The sequence below is a fragment of the Myotis brandtii genome, unplaced genomic scaffold (assembly GCF_000412655.1).
Source record: "Myotis brandtii unplaced genomic scaffold, ASM41265v1 scaffold68, whole genome shotgun sequence".
Classification (NCBI taxonomy): domain Eukaryota; kingdom Metazoa; phylum Chordata; class Mammalia; order Chiroptera; family Vespertilionidae; genus Myotis; species Myotis brandtii.
The window spans coordinates 605,502-625,053 of record NW_005370657.1 but is presented as its reverse complement, the minus strand read 5'-3'; the positions used below and the strand labels follow the sequence as shown (position 1 = coordinate 625,053).

The window sequence follows — 19,552 nt, the reverse complement described above, 5'->3', positions numbered from 1 at the left end:
TACATACACACACACACATATATATATTGATTTAAGAGAGGGAGAGGAGGGAGAGAAAGATAGAAACATCAATGATGAGAGTAATGGATCAGCTGCCTCCTGCACACCCCCCACTGGGGATCAAGCCCGCAACCCAGGCATGTACCCTGACCGGGAATCTAACCATGACCTCCTGGTTCATAGTTCTATGCTCAACCCCTGAGGCATGCCAGCCAGCTGGGCTACCTCTTCCTCCTTCTAAGATTCCCCCTTATCTTTTACCTTCCTGTTAGCTGCAGACACATCTACACACTCCCTTCCATAAACCCCCCAGGAGCTAGAGTCTCAAGCTGGGAGGGACCCAGACAATTCCCTGGAGAGACCTCTCCCACCTTCCACCTTGGGATGCGAAGCCAGCCAGGGCCAGTCTGGCGTGCACGTCCCCCAGGCCTCCACCCTCCCTCCCCAGATGAGGCTGGTGGTCCTGGGGACTTGGGTCACAATTAGTGGTGGCGCCGGGGCCCGCCCTCAGGTGTCCTCTTGTCTGCCCAACTTTTTTGCCTAGATACCTCTTTTTTTTTTTCACGTTTCTTATTTTTTATTTCAACATTTAAAATATTCACAGATGTAGTAGTATATTCATTGGCCTCTCCATGGAAGATGTACCCAACAAAGCATACAGGTATTCCACAGTTACAGAAGTACATGTGTGTGACTATGTAAAGATTTTACTCCTAGAATTTATCTGGAAAACCACCACTAAAAAACAAACAAACAAAAACCCACACAGCCCTAACCCGTTTGGCTCAGAGGATAGAGCGTCGGCCTGCGGACTAAAGGGTCCCAGGTTCGATTCCAGCCAAGGGCATGTATCTTGGTTGCGGGTACATCCCCAGTGCGGGGGGTTGCAGGAGGCAGCTGAATCGATGTTTCTCTCTCATCGATGTTTCTAACTCTCTATTCCTCTCCCTTCCTCTCTGTAAGAAATCAATAAAATATATTTTAAAAAACACACACACACAAAAAAAACTTTTGAGTGTTTCACTGGATTTCCATAAAAAGTGAGTATCAGACTATCAAGAGAAATACCTAAATATTAGCCAGCACTTTTGTACTATTTCAGACTTTCATATACTCTTTCAACATACCCATGTCATCAGGAACACTTAATTCTCAATTATTTTTCTTTTTCCCTCAATAGCCAAAGCCAAGATGTATATACTTTTTATTTTCATAATCTTTTTTCCAAAAATATTCTGGAGAATAGGTTGATCACCGGATCTTGACTAGCTAATGAGGTAGGAACAGTCTTCAAAAGACGTTCTTAAGCATTTATGAGGCAAAACAAAAGAGAATAATCAAATTACATGCAGTTTTTCTTGTTTAGTGGTGGTTCTTTTCATAAAATGCCAAGAGCATTGGAAACTGGTCACATGCTACTTGTATGTAAAAGTCAGAGAGTAAAACCCCATGAGAAAGCCCTCTGCCGAGCACATGCCGGGGCCGGTGGTGGTAAGTCCATGTTGGCATCACACGGCAAGAAACGGCTGCCCCCAAAATGCCAAGCTTTCCTTCTGAGTGATCTTACCAAAAAGATAAAGTTTAAACAGAAACAAAAGTACCCTTTCTTTCAATAGGAGTTAATTTGGCTCTTATTTTAACCCAGATTTCATCCTTCCCTACACACACACACCCAGAAAAAAAGATTAATAATTTCTATGTACTGCATATCCAGTAGCATTATTTAAATGAATTTAGCAGTCGACTTACCAAATTCTGCCAGAGAAGCCCTCCTTATATGAAGGTTTAACAACGTGCACTAAACAGCTGGAAAATGCCTGGGTACTAACAGATTCCAGCACCATCTCTCTATTAGCAGGTTGTTTCAAAATGCACACACCCTTAAATTCCTGTAAACCTAGGAAAGTCAACAATGATCCCCTCTCCTTCTACACCAAAATCAAAGTTCTGTGTTCTAACTACCCTTTCTGTATATATAAGGAATATTTTTCAAATCTACCCAATCAAGTTAACAGGACATGTTTCTAAAAAAGGGGAAAGTTAATCAATCAAGTATGCATTGATATAACAAAGCAACCCCCTTAATAAAGTTGACAATTAGCTTCACTCAGAACATTTTTAATAATGCACATTAAAAAAAAAAGTATTCTTACAAATTGTTCTGCAATCGAAATATACAATAGCCTGGAAAACAACATTTAAAAACCAAAGCCAATGTAAGAAGACAGGTTAAAACAACTAGGACAGTACAGGTTTATATGGCTCAGATTTCACGGTTTTCTCACTGCATCGTCAATGTCAGAAATCTGTTCCTTCAGCTGGCTCCATTGCTCCGGGTTTAAGGAAATACCTTTTCTTCCTGGCTTCATTTCACCTTCTGGATCCATCCAATATCCTCTAATATTAATTACTTTTCCTTTAAAGTCCCGTACGCTGACGTGCCTCATTTTCCCAGTCTGGAACATGTCATCCCTGCTGCTAGCTGCTCTGTTGATGACAGGGCTCTTGACGTCTCACCAGTCTTTTGCTTCTTTACAGGCTTTTCTGAAGCAGCTTGCTTTTTCCTCTTTAACTTTTTGTCAACTTCACCGTCAGAATCGCTGCCAGAAGAGCTTGAAGAAACAAGTTCCTTTGACTTAGGCATTGCTGCGCTGCTGCGCCGACCAGCCCCTGCTCGCTCGCTCCTCGCTCCTCCTAGATACCTCTTAAATTCAACTTCTGGGCACCTGTAAGCAGCCAGCCCCGGGGGGGGGGGGGGGGGGGGGCAGGAAAAACCTTGAAGGAGATCAGAAAGGGTTAATCCTGGATTAGCTGGGAAGAGGGACCCAGGGTGTGGGGCTGGGGCGGAGGCAAGGACCCCTCTGGGCACAGAAGTCAGAGGGAGCCTGAAAAAACTGGGATTTAGGCCCAGGCTGGTCTGGGGTGGAGGTGGGGCAGGGATTGAGTTTTCTCTGGGTAGGGAATAGTTAAGTCCTTCTGGGCCTCCCAGGCTCTATGCACTCTCCCCTCCTGACCTTTTTCCTCTTCCACCTTGGGCGGGGCCCAGCACCAGTGCCGAGAGCCTAGAGCCACCGGACCACTGACCACTCAACCACTCCGCCTCGTCCCCATGGCCTGCCTGAACCCCGTGCAGCTCCAGAAGGTAGGGGCCTGCAGGGTGGGGGCAGGGAGGATTGGGTAAGAGTAGGAAGACCCTCTGGACTGATCGGAAAGTGCTCCCAGTTCCGAAAACAACCCCATCTCCTGCCAGTTTTCAACAGAGGAAACTGAAAGCAGAGTGGTCGATTCCCCCCATGATCTCTTGACTTCTGTCCGCAAAGCCTGGGCGTCCAGACCACAGGCCCAGGGTGGGATGGGAATGTGTGCATATGTGACCGAAACCCATAATAAGGCGCCGGGATCAGCCAGTCCCGGCCCGCCCAGATCTGGGCCTGCGATTCAGGGGCGGGGCCGGCCGGGGTGATTGTCTCAGAGCCATGCCTGGGTGCCAGGGTCCAATGTACTTTAAACGCAAAAGCCTACCTCATGGGAATTAGAGAGACACAGTCTTTTAAATAACATGACCCTTGTTGTTTGTTCCTGATGACAAGAGAAAAGTTCAGGAAGACACAGAAAGGGCTCAAAAAGAAAATGTAGAACCCCCCACCAATTCTTACGCTGACACAATACTTTGATATACAGCCGTAGAATCTTTATAAGGTCCATCCTGATAGCTATGAATTATTGCTTATTGAGCCCTTGCCATATTGCCCAAGTTCTCACAGTGGCTAGGATACTCATTTGCATTTGGCTTTTTTCCCCCATCAGGAACATATTTCCATGTCAGTATTTTTCTACCACGTGCTGTTTTTCAGACGTTGCGTTCCAGACAGACCACCCGTACTTTGTTGAACAAATCCCTTTGTGCTGGGCATTTAGGTTATTTCTGATTCATTGCTGTCACTAAGCCTCAGTGAACACCCCCACACATTCATCTTTGCTCCCCTATTTGCTAATCTTCTTTTTATTTATTTATTTTAAATTCTCACTCAAGAATATGTTTAGAGAGAGGAAAGGAGAGAGAGAGAGAGAGAGAGAGAGAGAGAGAGAGAGAGAGAAACATCAATTGGTTGCCTTCCAAACTTGCCTTGACCAGGGATTGAACCTGCAATCTAGGTATGTGCCCGCTCTGGGAATTGAACCCACAATCTTTTGTTGTATTTTGCTCCAACCAACTGAACCACCCAGCCAGGGCCCTTCAACTTCTTATCTCAAGAATGCTAGCACTGTGTTTACCGGATCACGGGTATGCACAATACCCCCCCCCCCCCCCCCCCCCCCCCCCAGTTCCCAGGGGGTAGTTTTCGGCTTGATTCTGAGATGAGGATTAAGTTTCTATCATGCAGAGCTGCCCAGAGACTGAAGGGCCCGTGGTGGGTGGGCACAAATGTCCCAAAGCCCTGTTGTGCATGGAAGGCAGAACTGAGCATCCGTGGAGGAGGGAATAGGGGTCAGTAATGGAAATCGGACACTTCACAGGGGTCAGGAGGTGACTTCCAATGCCCCTATTCAGGTTACGACTTCCTATCTGCCAGCAAACGAGCAGATAGTCTTTCCTACCTCAATAGCCTCAGAATAAGGGGACTGGAGGCAAATCAGAGCAAGCCAAGGCTTTCAATGCCCAACTGCACTCATGCCAAAGCCCAGCTCCTTGCGTGGCCTGGCCCCTGCCGTCCTCCCGCCTCCCTTCCAACCCTCCCCTCACTCGGCACCATCGGGTCCCCATTCCTCACGTTTCTGTGTTTCTCTCGTGCTCAGGGTTTCACACATCCTGCTCCCTTCCCTGGAGTGCTCCTCCCTGTCTCTTCCACTCCCATTATCCTGCTGGTCCCTTTAAATGTCACTTCCGCAGGGCTGCTGCCCCGAGACCTCCCGTCCTCCCCATCTGGTTTACATTAGACGCTCCTTCCTTTAGTTCTAGAACTGCCCTCTTCCTCCTTGCACTCAGCAGTTTGTGACATCTGTTCCCCTGTGTGCGGCTTGTTCCCATCAGCCTCCTCGGCTTGACTGGCAGCTCCGGGAAGGCAGGCATCCTGGCTGGTTTCTTGTTACTGAATCTCCAGCTACTAAAACCGTGTTTGGTACACAGTATGTGCTCAATCAGTTTTAGTTGGATAAATGAATGAGGTTATATTCCCCTGTGATCCAAGCTCACTGGACCACTGGACGGGGAAGGGGGACACCTTGCCTTTCCCTTCCTCCTTCCATCATTCCAGAGAGAGGAAGGGAGCGGGAAAGAGTCGATGAGAGAGAAACATCGATCAGTTGCCTCCTGCATGCCCCCCATTGGGGATTGAGCCCACAACCCGGGCATGTGCCCTGACTGGGAATCGAACCTGTGACCTTTTGTTCATGGGTCAACGCTCAACAGCTGAGCTACACCAGCGGGGCCATTCCAGCCAATATGGATTGCTCCTCATGGGGGGCCAGGGTGGGGGCCAGAGCAATGGACAGGACACTGGTCTGCCTTCACACAGTTGGGGGGAGAGGCCCAATCAGCTCGCGTAAAGGATGTCTGAGGGCCGGGTAGCCTGAGCCCCTTCCTGCCTGTAGTTCCAGGAGGATGGGTTCCTGGTGCTGGAAGGGTTCCTGTCTGCAGAGGAGTGTGTGGCCATGCAGCGGAGGATTGGTGAGATCGTGGCCGAGATGGAGGTCCCGCTCCACTGCCGCACAGAATTTTCCACCCAGGGGGAGGAGCAGCTGCGAATGCAGGTAGGTGCCTGGGGCAGGTGAAGACGCCATCTGGTCTTTGATGGGGGCTCAGCCCGGAGGCCCTCGGCTCATTCTGAAAACAAATCAGGCCCCAGCCTTCCATGTGCCAGGCTCCAGGCTCAGTGTCCTCTATGCATAGTTCCTCCGTGCCTCAGGACGAATGTATAAGGTCAGCATTATTGTCCCCATTTGACAGGTGGGAAGAATGAGGCTTGGCCCAAACCACGGGATTTTAACCCAGGTCTGTCTGATACCAAATCCATGCAGTTCACTGCTCTGCCCTCTTCCTCAGTAGTTCTCTGGTCTCCAAGGGCCTCCTGGTGGCCAGGGACCCAAAATGAGGATGTGCCCGCCTGTGTAGGGCTTATCCCCCAGCGAGACTGGAAACTCTGCCCGTTTCCCTCCAGTGACCTAATACCACTCAGCACAGTTTGAGATGGGGAAGTTGAGACTTGGGGATTCATCCACAGTTCTCTACCCAGCTCCCAAGCCAGCGCTGTCTGTAGTCCAGGCCCCCTAATGGGCCTCACTCACACTCATGCTGAGGAGCTGCTGCCACCTGGTGGGCACAAAGGGAATCAATGACGGAAGCCATGCAACCTACAGGACAGGGACTTGCGGAGGAAAAGGGTTACAGAATGATAATTTCCTCTAAAAGGTTGGTTTCATTTGTCAGCACTCCAGCCTTCTACTTGGGGGAAGCAGAGACGGGGTTCCTGTGTCCAGCGTCAATTAAAGGCTCCCAGGAGCGAGGGGGCTAAATCCTGTGCTCTCCAAGCTGCCTTCTGAGAACGCTCCAGAGACCAGTGAGGGGCGGGCATGGAGGACGGGAGGAGCAAGTGCATATATCTTGGCTTATAACGCTTGCAAATAGCTCGGCACAGCGCCTGGGACTCAGCAAACCCTCAGTATTCACTACTGATCTTGTGAATGACTTTGAAATTAAAACAAAGATGAGCCCGGCCAGTGTGCTCAGGTGGTTGAGCATCATCGTCCGTGCACCAGGAGGTCGCTGGTTCCCTTCCCAGTCAGAGCACATGCCCGGGGCTGTGGGCTTGATCCCCAGTAGGAGGTGTACAGGAGGCAGCCAATCAATGTTTCTCTCTCTCTCTCCCTCTCTCTCTCTGAAATCAATAAAAACATACTATAAAAAAAAAGATGAGAGGGTGTCCTGTCCAGTCCTCCCAGCTTACCTCCTGCACCTCTCATTGTCTTTGAGTTATTTTACAACTCTAAGTTGTACAGAACTGATAATGATGCACAGAAGATAATTGTCTATAGAAATGGATAAGAGCTGGGTCTGGCAGGATGCAATTATGCACTGATCACAGTTATGCAGACTGCACTTATTGCCCTGTAGAGGTCAGCTTTGCATCCATCTGTAAATTCATTTCAGCATTTGTTATTGTCCACATGTGCGTGGTTCAGGGAATTCTCATGAATGAATGAGTTAAGTAAAAATACTTCACACAGTTAGCATCATTGCCTTCAATATCATTAATATCAGTTGTGCTTCCCTGACATGTTTCCCTCCCCCTGATCCTGGTGCAGAGGAGCTAAGAATGTTGAAAAAAACAACAACACACCAAACTTTTACTTTTCAGTGAGAAAGGCTTTGAAGGGGCGGGGCAGGTCACCAAGTTGAGCCACGGAGACACATGTAAAGCAGTGGCAGGAACCCACGTGTGGGGGTTGGTGCCACCCCACTCCACTCCTTTGCCGTGCAGAAAGGCAGGGAGGTGGCGGCCAGAGGTGGCTAATGCCACAGGAAAGCATGGGACATCTTTCTGGAACATCATTTTCATATGATGCTAAGAAATTGGAAACATGGTATTAAAATGAACAGGGAGAGGTTCTTAAGAACATAGAAAAAGAATAGTAATAGCTCATGTTTATCAAGCATGTAGCCATGCCCTTGCGGCGTATTCTCTATTTAGCAGCAGTAAAAATAACAAAAGCAGATACAGTGGGGCCTTGACTTACGAGTGTCCCGACTAATGAGTTTTTCGAGATACGAGCTGTCTCTCAGCCGATTTTTTGCTTTGAATTACGAGCTAAAATTCAGGTTACGAGCTTCAGATACCCCACCGCTAGTTGGCGCAGCGAACGTCACAGTGAACGACGCCACATCAGCCCAGCACCACGTGTCTCACTCGTTCACTTTTTGATTTGACATACGAGTAATTTGAGTTACGAGCTCCATCATGGAACGAATTAAACTCATAAGTCAAGGCCCCACTGTATATGTCACTTAATGGCACTCCAAGGACTGTCTTAGTGCTTTGTATATACCTGCTCAGGATCCTTACAACCCCCCCCCCCATGAGATAGGCGCCATAATAGCAACTGTATCTTAGGAGGAAATTAAGCCCAGAGAGGTTCAGTAACGTGGTTATAGTCACACAGCCAGTCAGCGGCAGAGCTGGGATTTAAACCCAAGTATTCTAGCTCCAGGGTCTGTGCTCTCTCCTGCTGTAAGCTTCAGCCTCTCCCTAAAGCCTCCAACAATCCCTGGAGGTCAGTTCTGTTATTATTCCCCTTTGCATGAGGAAATGGAGGCTCTGAGAGGTAACACAAGTGGCCCCAGGCTATCTGGGCACCAGGCCTGTTTGATTCTAGCGCAGTGGTTCTCAACCTGTGGGTCGTGACCCCTTTGGCGGTCGAACGACCCTTTCACAGGGGTCGCCTAAGACCATCCTGCATATCAGATATTTACATGACGATTCATAACAGTAGCAACATGACAGTTATGAAGTAGCAACGAAAATAATTTTATGGTTGGGTCACAACATGAGGAACTATTTAAAGGGCCAAAAGGTTGAGAACCACTGTAGCGCCTGTTATGAATCACACCATATCGAGGTTGAGTCATGTGACTTAAGAGGTTTCCAAGAAATGTCATGCTTGTAGCTCCCAGCTGTGCTCCCAGGCCCTTGGGGTTGCCAGTCACTTCTGCCTCGGTGGGTGGGCAGGTTTGAGGAGCACCAGGGGGTCGCTAGCCCTGTGGGCGGGAAGCATGTGCGCCCTCTTCCTTCCTCGCCAGGCCCACCTCTGACCCGCGATGCTCGCTCAGTCCCTCTGATGTCCCCCCTCCACAGGGCAGCACAGACTATTTCTTGAGCAGCGGCGACAAGATTCGATTCTTCTTTGAGAAAGGCGTTTTTGACAAGAAAGGTTCGGAGCTGGGGCCCTAGGGGTGGGGGTACACTGGACTCGGGTATCTGCCCCCAGGGCGGTGGAGGGGGGATGCTACCCAGGGGAGACTGGACTCTAGCTCTTCAGCCTGTACCTGTTCCTTGTGCCACAGGAAATTTCCTGGTCCCCCCAGAGAAAGCCATCAACAAAGTTGCCCATGGTAAGTAGGCACCTGAGTAAACTGAGGCCTGGGGGGTTTAGGGGTATTACCCAAAGCAAGCAGTAGGCTAGTGGCCCAGCAAGTGGCATTTCTGGCAGCAGCGCCCCCTGCTCCTCTGCACCTTGTGATGCTAATCACGTGGCACTGGGAAGGGGGGTCCACAGAGGCCCCCCCCACGTGGGCATAGGCAGACCCCTCAGCTCCCCTGGCCTGGGGATGATCCAGGCCCTGGGCATGGGGCTCCTGGGTCCCACTGCTTCCTGGGGTCTCTGTAAGGAGCACCTAGCCTGCTGACATGGTCCCTGTTCTGAGACCCCAAACCAAGCTAGGAAACTGGTGTTTTGGTTTTGGTTTGGTTTTCAGTCTGATACATTATACTCTGTTTTGTAGACTGCTTATTATTGTTTTGTTTTAATCCTCACCTGAGAAAATGTTTTCATTGATTTTTAGAGAGAGAGAGGAAGGGGGAGAGGGAGAGAAACATGGATGTGAGAGAGAAACATCAATCCGTTGCCTCCCATATGCGCCCTGACCAGGGATCAAACCTGCAACCTAGGTATGTGCCCTGACCTGGAATCGAACCCGAAACCTTTTGGTGTATGAAACACTCCAACCAACTTAGTCACCTGACCAGGGCTATATTGCTTACTTTTAAACTTGAAGTTATATCATCGTAGTTTTGTAAAAAAAATTGTCATAAAATACATATAACATAAACTTTCCATTGTAACAATTTTGAAGTGTACAACTGAGTGGCATTAAGTACATTCAACCCTCACTTTTTAAAAAAAATATATTTTATTGATTTTTTTACAGAGAGGAAGGGAGAGGGATAGAGAGTTAGAAACATCAATGAGAGAGAAACACCGATCAGCTGCCTCCTGCACACTCCCTACTGGGGATGTGCCCACACCAAGGTACATGCCCTTGACCGGAATCGAACCTAGGACCCTTGAGTCTGCAGGCTGATGCTCTATCCACTGAGCCAAACCAGTTAGGGCTCAACCCTCACTTTTTAAAAATTGAGGTATAATTGACATATAACATTTCACACACAGAGACACACACACTGATTTTTTTGTAACAACATAGCCAGTAATGAGAGGAGTGAAGACTGAGTGCAGGCCCTGGGAGGTGGTTGCATGAGTTGCCCTGTGAGTCCGAGGCAGCGTGGGAGGCAGGGCAGGCCTTCTAGTCCCATTGTGCAGAGCACACTGAGGCTTACAGGAGAGAAGTCACATAGAGTAAGTGGCAATACTGAGACTGCCACCGCGTGATGGGCCCCTGGGAGCCCTTTGTCCTCTGAGGAGTGGGGAGGCAGGGCTGGAGTGATTCTCAGATGTCCGGAAGGTCAAGAATAAGGTCATGGGTGGAATGGGACCTATGATGGGGAGAAGTTGTCTGTGGGGCCCACTCCTTGGTTATAAACAAGCAGAAAGCTTACTGCACACAGCATCAGTGAGATCAAGGCCTGAGTCTGGGTGGCCAGGGCTAGGCGTCGGGGGGATGTGTGGGGGCTGGGGACTGGCTCATCAGCCCACCTCTGTCCTGCAGCTCTGCACGCCTATGACCCTGTCTTCAAGCGTGTCACACACTCCCCCAAGATGCAGGTGAGCAGAGGTGGGGGCGAGGGTGGGTGGATAGGCCAGAAGTGAGTGTGGCTAGGCTGGCAGTGTGACCTCTGCCCCCTTCCAGGCCTTGGTCAGAAGTCTGGGCCTCCAGAAGCCTGTGGTGGTGCAGAGCATGTACATCTTTAAGGTGAGCTCCCCGGCTTCCCCAGGCCTCAGTTTATCCTCTGTAAAATGGGCAGAATGGGCTCATACCAAGCCCCTCCTTTTTGGGGAGCCAAAAATGGCTTCCCAAGTTATTAAGTTGGGGGAAGAACATGTAAAATCGGTCTTCTCTGGCTAAGGCACCTGGCATTCAGTTGGTGCTGTTAAAATGTGGTGGTAGGAGGGACAGGGATCCCTAGGACTACCTCTTCCCTTTGGCTTTTGAAATGCTCTGCTCCCAGCTTTCAAGACCCTGCTCAGTACCACCTCCTCCAGGAAGCCTTCCAGCTCCCTTGGGAAGAGAGGGACTGGCCTGGGTCCCGGCCTCTATGGCTGCCCTCACCTCTGCCTCATGTTTTGTTAGGCATGTGCATGGTCAGACTGGGAGTGCCCTCTAGGGCAGGGTGGATTTTCTCTTTGCAGCCCTCCAGGGCCTGGCACACTGTAGGTGCCCGATAGATGGGTGCTGATGGGAAATCCTTGGAGGTAAACACCTGTGCCAGGGAAGAGCTTCCCACAAACTCAGAGCGGCCTCTTCCCCCCTGCCCCCCGCTGCTCTCACCTGGCCCTTTCTCTTGCAGCAACCTCACATTGGCGGCGAAGGTGAGCCCAGAGCGGGCTAGATGCCCCGCAGAGGCCATGGCGGGAGATCTGGGATGTTGGTGGTTGCTGGGTCTTCCGAGGGCGGGAAGGCGCTTGCCGCGGCGATGTCTGTGGGCCAGGGAAGAGAAGCCGCCTTTCGGTCCTTCCTGGAACAGTGGATTGGGGGGCATCCTGGAGCCCCAGCACAGTGGCTCCCGAACCTGGACGCACTCCTAGCTGGTTAAAATACAGATTCCCGGGCCCCTTTCCCTGAGATGATGAGTCAGTAGGGCTGCCAGGGCCTGGGAATCCTGTGTTCTTAACAAATTCCCTGGAGTACTGACTCAGCATAGAAACGGATTAATTCCAACCCCCCCGGATGCACAGATACCCTTCATGGCCCCCCTTGTGGGCGGTCATCCACTTCTGCTCACATACCTCCCGTGACGGGGAGCCCACCGACTCAGGCAGCCGTTCCTTTCTTACATGAGCCCAGGCTGGCCTCCTGGTGACCAGCTCCTCCATTCGGTCAGAGGACTGTGTCTGACGATGGCCATCCCCTCCCCAGGTCCAGCACCCCATTTCCTTCAGCCATTCCTTCTCCAAGTGTTTTGGGACGGCCCATTAGGACACCTTTCTCTTGACATTGTCTGGATTGTCAATGTTCCCCTTACAGTTTGGTGCTCAGAAATCAAATTCCCCAGGAAGGAAGAGGAGAGACTAGTACTGCTTCACCTGGCTGTTACCAAGACAAAGGCCCTTTGGTCAGTGGTCCCCATCCTGACTGAGCCCCAGCACCGGGGAGGGGTACTTATGGACGCTGTCTCCCCCCCACCCCCCGACCCCACACACACACTTTGTGCTCAACTCCCCAGACTTCCACCACTGGGTGAACCGTCGGTGACTGGAGGTGCTTGTCCCTGGTTAAGGACAGTGGCCTTAGTTACCGGGCTGGAGTTAAATAGCAGCTACTTTTTTATTTTTTGTCAATCCTCACCCGAGGATATTTTACCATTGATTTTTAGAGAGAGTGGAAGAGAGAGGGGGAGAGACAGAGAGAGAGAAACATTGATGTGAGAGAGAGACATGATTGGTTGCCTCCCACAGGACCCTGACCAGGGATCAAGCCTGCAACCAAGGTATGTGCCCTTGACTGGAATCGAACCCGGGGTCCTTCAGTCTGCGGGCCAACGCTCTATCTACTGAGCAAAACCAGCTAGGGCAATAGCAGCTGCTTTTTATTTTTTTTCCATCACCATTTATCCCCTCTTCCACCTCCATTTAGCAGCTACTTTTTAGCAAGTAATTACAAGTCAGTATCAGCACTTTTCACACATCATGAAATCCTCCAGCAATCCCATGAGGTCTGTTAGTGTTGGGACCACTTTACAGTTTAGGAAATGGAAGCTTTGAGAGGTGAAATCTCTTGTTCTGAGTCTCCAGGCCAGGAAGTGGCAAAATTCTAACTGATCCTGGGAAGGCTGGGCCTGGAGGGCTCGGAGAGGATGGGGGGCTGGAGAAAAAAGCCCAAGGTGCGTGGGGCCCAGCTCCTCATGCCCCCGCGGGCCTGCTGCAGCCTCCTCTCACCAGGACGCCACCTTCCTGTACACGGAGCCCCTGGGCCGGGTGCTGGGCGTGTGGATCGCCCTGGAGGACGCCACGCTGGAGAACGGCTGCCTGTGGTTCATCCCTGGCTCGCACACCAGTAAGGACACCTGTCTCCCCACCCACTCATACTCCACCCGCCACGGGAGAAGGACCTGGGAAAAAGAAAGACCAAAGTCTCCATCTTGGTCTGCAGGTGGAGTGGAGAGAAGGATGGTCCGGGCTCCTGCTGGCTCGGTGTCTGGCCTCAGCTTCCTGGGGTCGGAGCCAGCCCGGGATGACAGCCTCTTTGTGCCCACGCCAGTGCAGAGAGGTAGGCGGGACGCAGGGGGCAGGAAGGCAGGGCCCTGCGGCCTTGCCCGTGGGTCTCTGCTGGCTCTGAGCCCCCACTCACCAGAGTGCTGTGAAGTCACAGAATGAGAGGTCACTGGATACTGGGAAGCCGGGAAGCAGTGGGATTAACACCAAGTCTCCTGATCAGACTAGACTCCAGGTTCTGCTATTTCTGGGCGCTTTGGGCAAATGACCGAATCTCCCAGAGCCTCAGTTTCTCCAGGTGGAAAGTGGGGAAGCTGGAAGATGTCGCACAGAACCTGTGTGGTACACGGCAAGTGCTCCAGATGCCAGCTCCCAGTGCCCCCTCTTCCTTTTGGAAAAGGGAGAACTGAAATCCAACTCAGCCCTCACTGGCCAGATCCCAGCTGACCAGCCCAGCTCTGCCTGGTTCTGCAAACACCACAGAAGGATGCCCTTGCGAAAGCTGGCCAAGGGCACAGGCCCCACAGAAGGGACCGGATCCCGGGGAACCCATGTCCCACAGCACAGCCTCAGGTCCCAGGGCAGGCTGCAGGCCCTCATGATGAGAATGGATGGGGAAGTGAACAGGCCACAGAACTGCTCGAGCCTTGCAGGGCCCGTGTCCCTTCTTGACCTGCTGTGTCCCTGCCAGGGGCCCTGATCCTAATCCACGGAGAAGTGGTGCACAAGAGCGAGGCAAACCTCTCTGACCGCTCGCGCCATGCCTACACTTTCCACCTCATGGAGGCCTCTGGCACCACCTGGAGCCCGGAGAACTGGTAGGTGGCAGGGAGGGTGTGCCCCAGTCCCCCAAAGAGGTCCTGGAGGCTGCGGGGAGCGGTGATACTGACATCTCGAGGTCATCTCCTCTGTCTCCTGCAGGCTCCAGCCAACAGCTGAGCTGCCCTTCCCCCCACTGTACACCTAAAGGCTCCGCAGGCCTGGGCACGGTCCCCTCCCGGAAGCTGTGGCTGCAAACACCAGCACCTGCCGACGGCCCAGCTGCAGCGGGGAAGTCACCTCTCTCCTCCTGAGCTTTCCTTCTGCCAGTGTCTGTGCCCCTTGGCCCTGCAGACAGGCAGGCAAGAGGTGGCAGCTGGGTAGCAGGAACCTCCCCGCTGCCCAGACACAAGCTCCCTCTAGAGCAGCGGTTCTCAACCTGTAGGTCTCGACCCCTTTGGCAGTCGAATGACCCTTTCACTGGGGTCGCCTAAGACCATCGGAAAACACATATATAATTACATATTGTTTTTGTGATTAATCACTATGCTTTAATTATGTTCAATTTGTAACAATGAAATTGGGGGTCACCACAACATGAGGAACTGTATTAAAGGGTCGCGGCATTAGGAAGGTTGAGAACCACTGCTCTAGAGGCAGCCTCTCGGCTACAAAAGGGTTTGGCCACTCCTCTGCCAGCTTCTTCCTCTTCTCCCCTCAGACAGAACACTATTACAGCGCAAGGCATTGAATAAAGACTTCCCAATGCAGCTTCTCGACCCTTCTTTCCCCAGCAGACATGTCAAAATGAGGGCCCTGCTGTAAACCATGCCAGGCATCCCAGCCCTGCCTGGCGAGGCCTGTGATTCCCTAACAACTCACATTTAGTGGGCACTCGCTCGCTGTGCCAAGAGCTCAACTGTTGCGTCTCACTGAGTCCTCACCCCGATGGACCTTCGAGGCAGGTGCTCGTACCATCCACGTTCACAGGGTAAGTGGCCTGTGCAGGTCACACAGCTGTTCAGTTGTTCAGGAGCTCAGCCTGACCCACAGCCTGTGCTCCTCATCTGCGGGGCGGGGGGGAGGGTGAGGAGGAGAGACTACCAGGGCTGGGAAACTAGTCCCAGATTCTGGTCCTGGCTCTGTGACCAAATATCTTCCTAACCTCAGGCCAGGCCCTTCCTCTCTCTGGCCCTGACGGAGGGCCTCCATGGGTCCCTCCTGCTTGGGATTGGCTGGCAGGCACCCAGACCTTTTGCAGGAACAACTACCAAATCCAGATCCTGTTTAGCTGGGGTCTGGCCTGGAGATTGCAAATCAGGGGCTACTAGCTGATGGCAGACCACAGTTGTGTTTTGTCTGGGCCTTGGCATTTTTATTTATATTATTAAAAAATATCTTTTAGCCGAAACCGGTTTGGCTCAGTGGATAGAGCGTCGGCCTGCGGACTGAAGGGTCCCAGGTTCGATTCCGGTCAAGGGCATGTACCTGGGTTGCGGGCACATCCCCAGTAGGGGGTGTGCAGGAGGCAGCTGATAGATGTTTCTCTCTCATCGATGTTTCTAGCTCTCTATCTCTCTCCCTTCCTCTCTGTGAAAAATCAATAAAATATATTAAAAAAAATATCTTTTATTTCAGAGAGGAAGGGAGAGGGGTAGAGAGAGAAACATCAATGATGAGAGGGACACATTGATTGGCTGCCTCCTGCACACCCCCTACTGGGGATAGAGCCTGAAACCCGGGCATGTGCCCTTGACTGGAATCGAACCCGGGACCCGCCAGTCCCCAGGCTGCTCTATCCACTGAGCCAAACCAGGTAGGGCACCTTGGCATTTTTATAAACATTTTTTTAAATTGAACCATTTCACAAAACAATAAGATTGCCAAGCTTCCTTGAAAGAACAGGTCAACAGCACTGGGCCAGTGGTCTAGCGTGCCGACAACTGGCTGAGCCTTAGAGGCGCCTGTGCTCTCTGCATCCCACTTCCCGTCCGTCCTCCGTCACTGCGTTACCTGCCTGGCCTCAGCGGCCGTATGGGTTTGTGACCTTGTTTCCAGCCCCCGCTGTATGCATGGACACGCCCAGGCACGAAGGACAGAGCCCTTTCCCAAGACCACAAGGAGGCGAGGCAAAGCCGCTGCTCTTCCCCGACATTTGGCCACCTCCTGGGCCAGCAGAAGGGAGTCTGAGAGAAGGGAAGGGTTTGTCAAGTCTTCGAGCCCCAGAGGAATGTCTCAATACTTCTCTGAGGGAAAGGACGTGGCAGTAATCCCACGAGCTCCCCAGAGCTCCCCTCCTGGCTTCTGGCCTTACTGGGCCCAAGTTCTCTCCTCTTCCTGCTGGCCCCTCCCTGCCAGGCGGGTGAAAGTGGGGAGAAGTTGCTCCTCTTCCCCCAGCCCTTCCTCATAAGCTCTTCCTAGCCCACACGGGAGGAACCACATGCATTTGGCTATTTTCCTCTTGGGTTCTTCTCCAAATAAAGCCAAGGTCACGCTGGTCTCCAAGTATAACCAACAGAAGTACAACCACTGGCTTGCTGAGAGGACTGGCCTTGCGTAAAGATGACACTTTCCCTACTGATCGCTTGTGATGTGTGGGCCCGGGCTGGACACTATACACACCTCACCTCATCAGATCCTCACAGCACTCCGTGAGGTGCAGGCTTATTCCCATCTTGCAGAGAACTGAGGCCCAGAATTGTGGGAAGCCGCCTATTGTCTTCACCAGCAGAGAGGCGTGGACAAGGAGCCCGAAATGCTGGTGTCCCTTGAGTCCTGGCAAAGGGCAGAGCTATGCACTGACCATGATAGCTGAAGCAACTTCCCCACCAGTCATGTAAATCCTTACTGATAAGATAGTCTGCCTGTTACTGGAACTTGCTTACGGGCTATAGGTGTATCCCAAACTGAATTAAAGGATGGCAAGGCCTGAGCACAAGTGGAGTCCTTCCTCTTGCATTGGGCTCCCGCCTGGCCCTCTAATTTCCAAATTATTATTTCTTGTCTCGACTCTGTCATTTGCGCGCGGCCCTTCTCCAGAGCACGAACCCTGAACCACCTGGGATGTGGGTCATTCACACAGAATGGTAAAGCCAGTCACACAGTTAAGAAGTGGTACAGCTGCCTTGGCCAGTTTGGCTCAGTGGATAGAGCGTTGGCCTGCAGACTGAAGGGTCCCAGGTTCGATTCCCTGTCAGGGCACATGCCCGGGTTGCGAGCTCAAAACCCAGTAGGGCGTGTGTTAGAGGCAGCTGATCAATGGTTCTCTCTCATCATTGATGTTTCTATCTCTCTCTCCCTCTTCCTTCCTCTCTGAAATAATATATTTTTTTAAAAAGAAGTGGTACAGCCAAGGATTGACCGGTTTAGTTTGACAGAGAGCCTGAAGTGTTAACCATTATGCAATATGGCCTCCAGTGTCCACTCCCGCCCCCTCTGAGGATTGCAAGATGAGAGGCAGGGACCCATAGCACACTCAAATTGAGTCGTTGCACCATCCTTTAAGTCTTTTTTTTTTTTTTTAAATATATTTTGATTTCGAGAGAGAGATAGAAACATCAATGATGATAGAGAATCATTGATCAGCTGCCTCCTGCACACCCCCCACTGGGGATCAAGTCCACAACCTGGGCATGTGCCCTGACCGGGAATCAAACTGTGACCTCCTGGTTCATAGGTTGACGCTCAACCACTGAACTGCACCAGCTGGGCTGTCTTTTTGCTTTTTAATATCAGCAACACTAAAACCAGGAGAGCTTTAATTTTTATTTTGAATCTGAATCAACTGAAAAATCAAATCTGCTTCTCACCCCTTGCTTCTTTATGCCCAAGTGGCTGGCCGCTGTGGGGACCATTTGTTCTCTCCATGTCCCTATTTCCTTCATTGCTGCTGCACAACAGCTAGGCCATCAGCAATATCAGGAGATAGAGAGGCAAAAGGAGATTGTCTATCTGCGTAGTGTATGCTTCTAGGAGGGACACTGTGCTGATGGACCCCCAAATCCAAGCATAACTGTGGTTTATGTCCACTTCACTGTCAAAGATTAAGATGAGAGCTACAGAAATGATCTGGGCAAATATAGATGTCATGGTCCCCTCGAAAGTCTTTTTGGTTCCAGGCCAGTGGATTTCCCCCATGGTGCTGCCAAAGATGGAGGCCACAGTGTCACCCACACCCACAGCCAGGACGCCGGCATAGGGGACTAGGGCTCTCGCTCCTCCCAGGCTACCCTTCTGTGTACAGGGCCTGGGGATCAGCCAAATGGGAAGAGACATGCCCAGGAGTAGGTAGATGTGTGTCAGGATGAGCGGTCCGCTGTCCCGTTCATCCAGGAAGAGGGAGAGGAGGCTGCGCAGAGTGTGGCCCAGGGGCCGAATGCGGAAATAGCGCACATACTCTAGAAAGATGAAGACTGCCAGACACACAGTGGCGGCCACGTGGAGCAGTGGTCGGTCAAAGATGATACCTGGGACGTAGGTGGCGACCACAATGAAGTGGAAATATTTCCGGGTAATGGTGGGGGCCTGGTGCTTCTTGGATTCGGAAGATGACCGCTTGGCATTCTGGTACACGACCACCAGGCAGGCAAAGGCGGCCAGCAGAGACCAGTAGGCTAGGAGGTAGAGGCGGGTTTCTGTCTGGAAGAGGAATTCAAAAAGCCAGAACAGGGGGTTCCTCCGGATGAGCCGATAGAGCCAGGGCAGGGCCACGCCGAGGCCCAGCACACAGGTCATCAGGTGGAAGAAGATGGAGGAGGCCCAGGTCCCCGAGTCCATGAAGACAAAGAGGGCGCTGAAGATGATGCCCATGAGGACCATCCCCGTCACTGCCACCAGCAGGAGGAAGTCCACCGGGTCGCCCTGGCTTTCCACCACGGTCAGGGAGCGCTTGATGAGCTGGTTGAGCAGGAAGCTGATGCCCCCCAACACCAGCAGCGCCTCCCCCGGGGTGAAGCAGCGGGGGAGCAGGTACAGCAGGATCATGTTGAGGTAGACGAAGATCAACAGGACCTCCAGGACCTCGATGACCTCGCCCACCCGCAGCGAGTGCTTCATGATATACGTGATGACACAGCCGGCCAAGCCCGCGATGACACACGTGTTGGTGGGCACCGGGCGAGTGATGCCCAGGGCCAACACCGACGAGAAGAGGGCCACGGCCATGCCGGTGGCCGCCACCACGATGCCAAAGCGCTCGAAGTAGGGGTTCCCGGCGGCCTGGCAGCGTTCCTTCATGACCAGTCCGAGCAAAGGCATGACCATCGCCGCGGGCAGCAGGCCGCTGTTGGCGGACATTCGGAACTGGAAGACGGCGCTCCCCTGCTGCAGCAGCCGGTCCCACTTGTACTGGACGTAGAAGGCCTGCACGGCGAGGGCCACGGCGCACCACGAGTACCGGTCCATCACCGCCGCGTGAATGCTCAGCACCACGGCGAACACCACCGCCGCCTCGGCCAGCACCCACCCGCTC

At 52.1% G+C, this 19,552-nt stretch overlaps 2 protein-coding genes and 1 pseudogene across 6 annotated transcripts in view; 1 reads left to right on the top strand and 2 right to left on the bottom strand.

The window, feature by feature from the left end:
- Positions 1 to 19,552, bottom strand: part of ZDHHC12 (zinc finger, DHHC-type containing 12) — a 590,635-nt gene that overhangs the window by 142,902 nt on the left and 428,181 nt on the right. The window lies entirely within an intron of this gene.
- LOC106723920 lies at positions 2,103 to 2,665 on the bottom strand (annotated as a pseudogene).
- On the top strand, positions 2,647 to 14,563 carry PHYHD1 (phytanoyl-CoA dioxygenase domain containing 1). 5 transcript variants are annotated; one of them, XR_001359665.1, is made up of 12 exons: positions 2,647 to 2,728; positions 3,047 to 3,142; positions 5,593 to 5,751; positions 8,850 to 8,925; positions 9,059 to 9,106; positions 10,661 to 10,716; positions 10,802 to 10,864; positions 11,460 to 11,481; positions 12,137 to 12,224; positions 13,037 to 13,165; positions 14,015 to 14,141; positions 14,245 to 14,563. XR_001359665.1 is itself a non-coding variant. In XM_005881382.2 (12 exons), the coding sequence occupies exons 2-12, from the start codon at positions 3,110 to 3,112 to the stop codon at positions 14,288 to 14,290; spliced, it is 876 nt and encodes a 291-aa protein (XP_005881444.1). In that variant the 5' UTR covers positions 2,647 to 2,728; positions 3,047 to 3,109; the 3' UTR covers positions 14,291 to 14,563. The 5 variants fall into 5 exon arrangements, 4 of the variants coding, with proteins under 4 accessions (XP_005881444.1, XP_005881445.1, XP_005881446.1 ...); XM_005881382.2 differs by lacking the exon at positions 12,137 to 12,224 and adding an exon at positions 13,262 to 13,378; XM_005881383.2 differs by lacking the exon at positions 14,245 to 14,563 and adding an exon at positions 13,262 to 13,378 and having other exon boundaries at positions 14,015 to 14,102.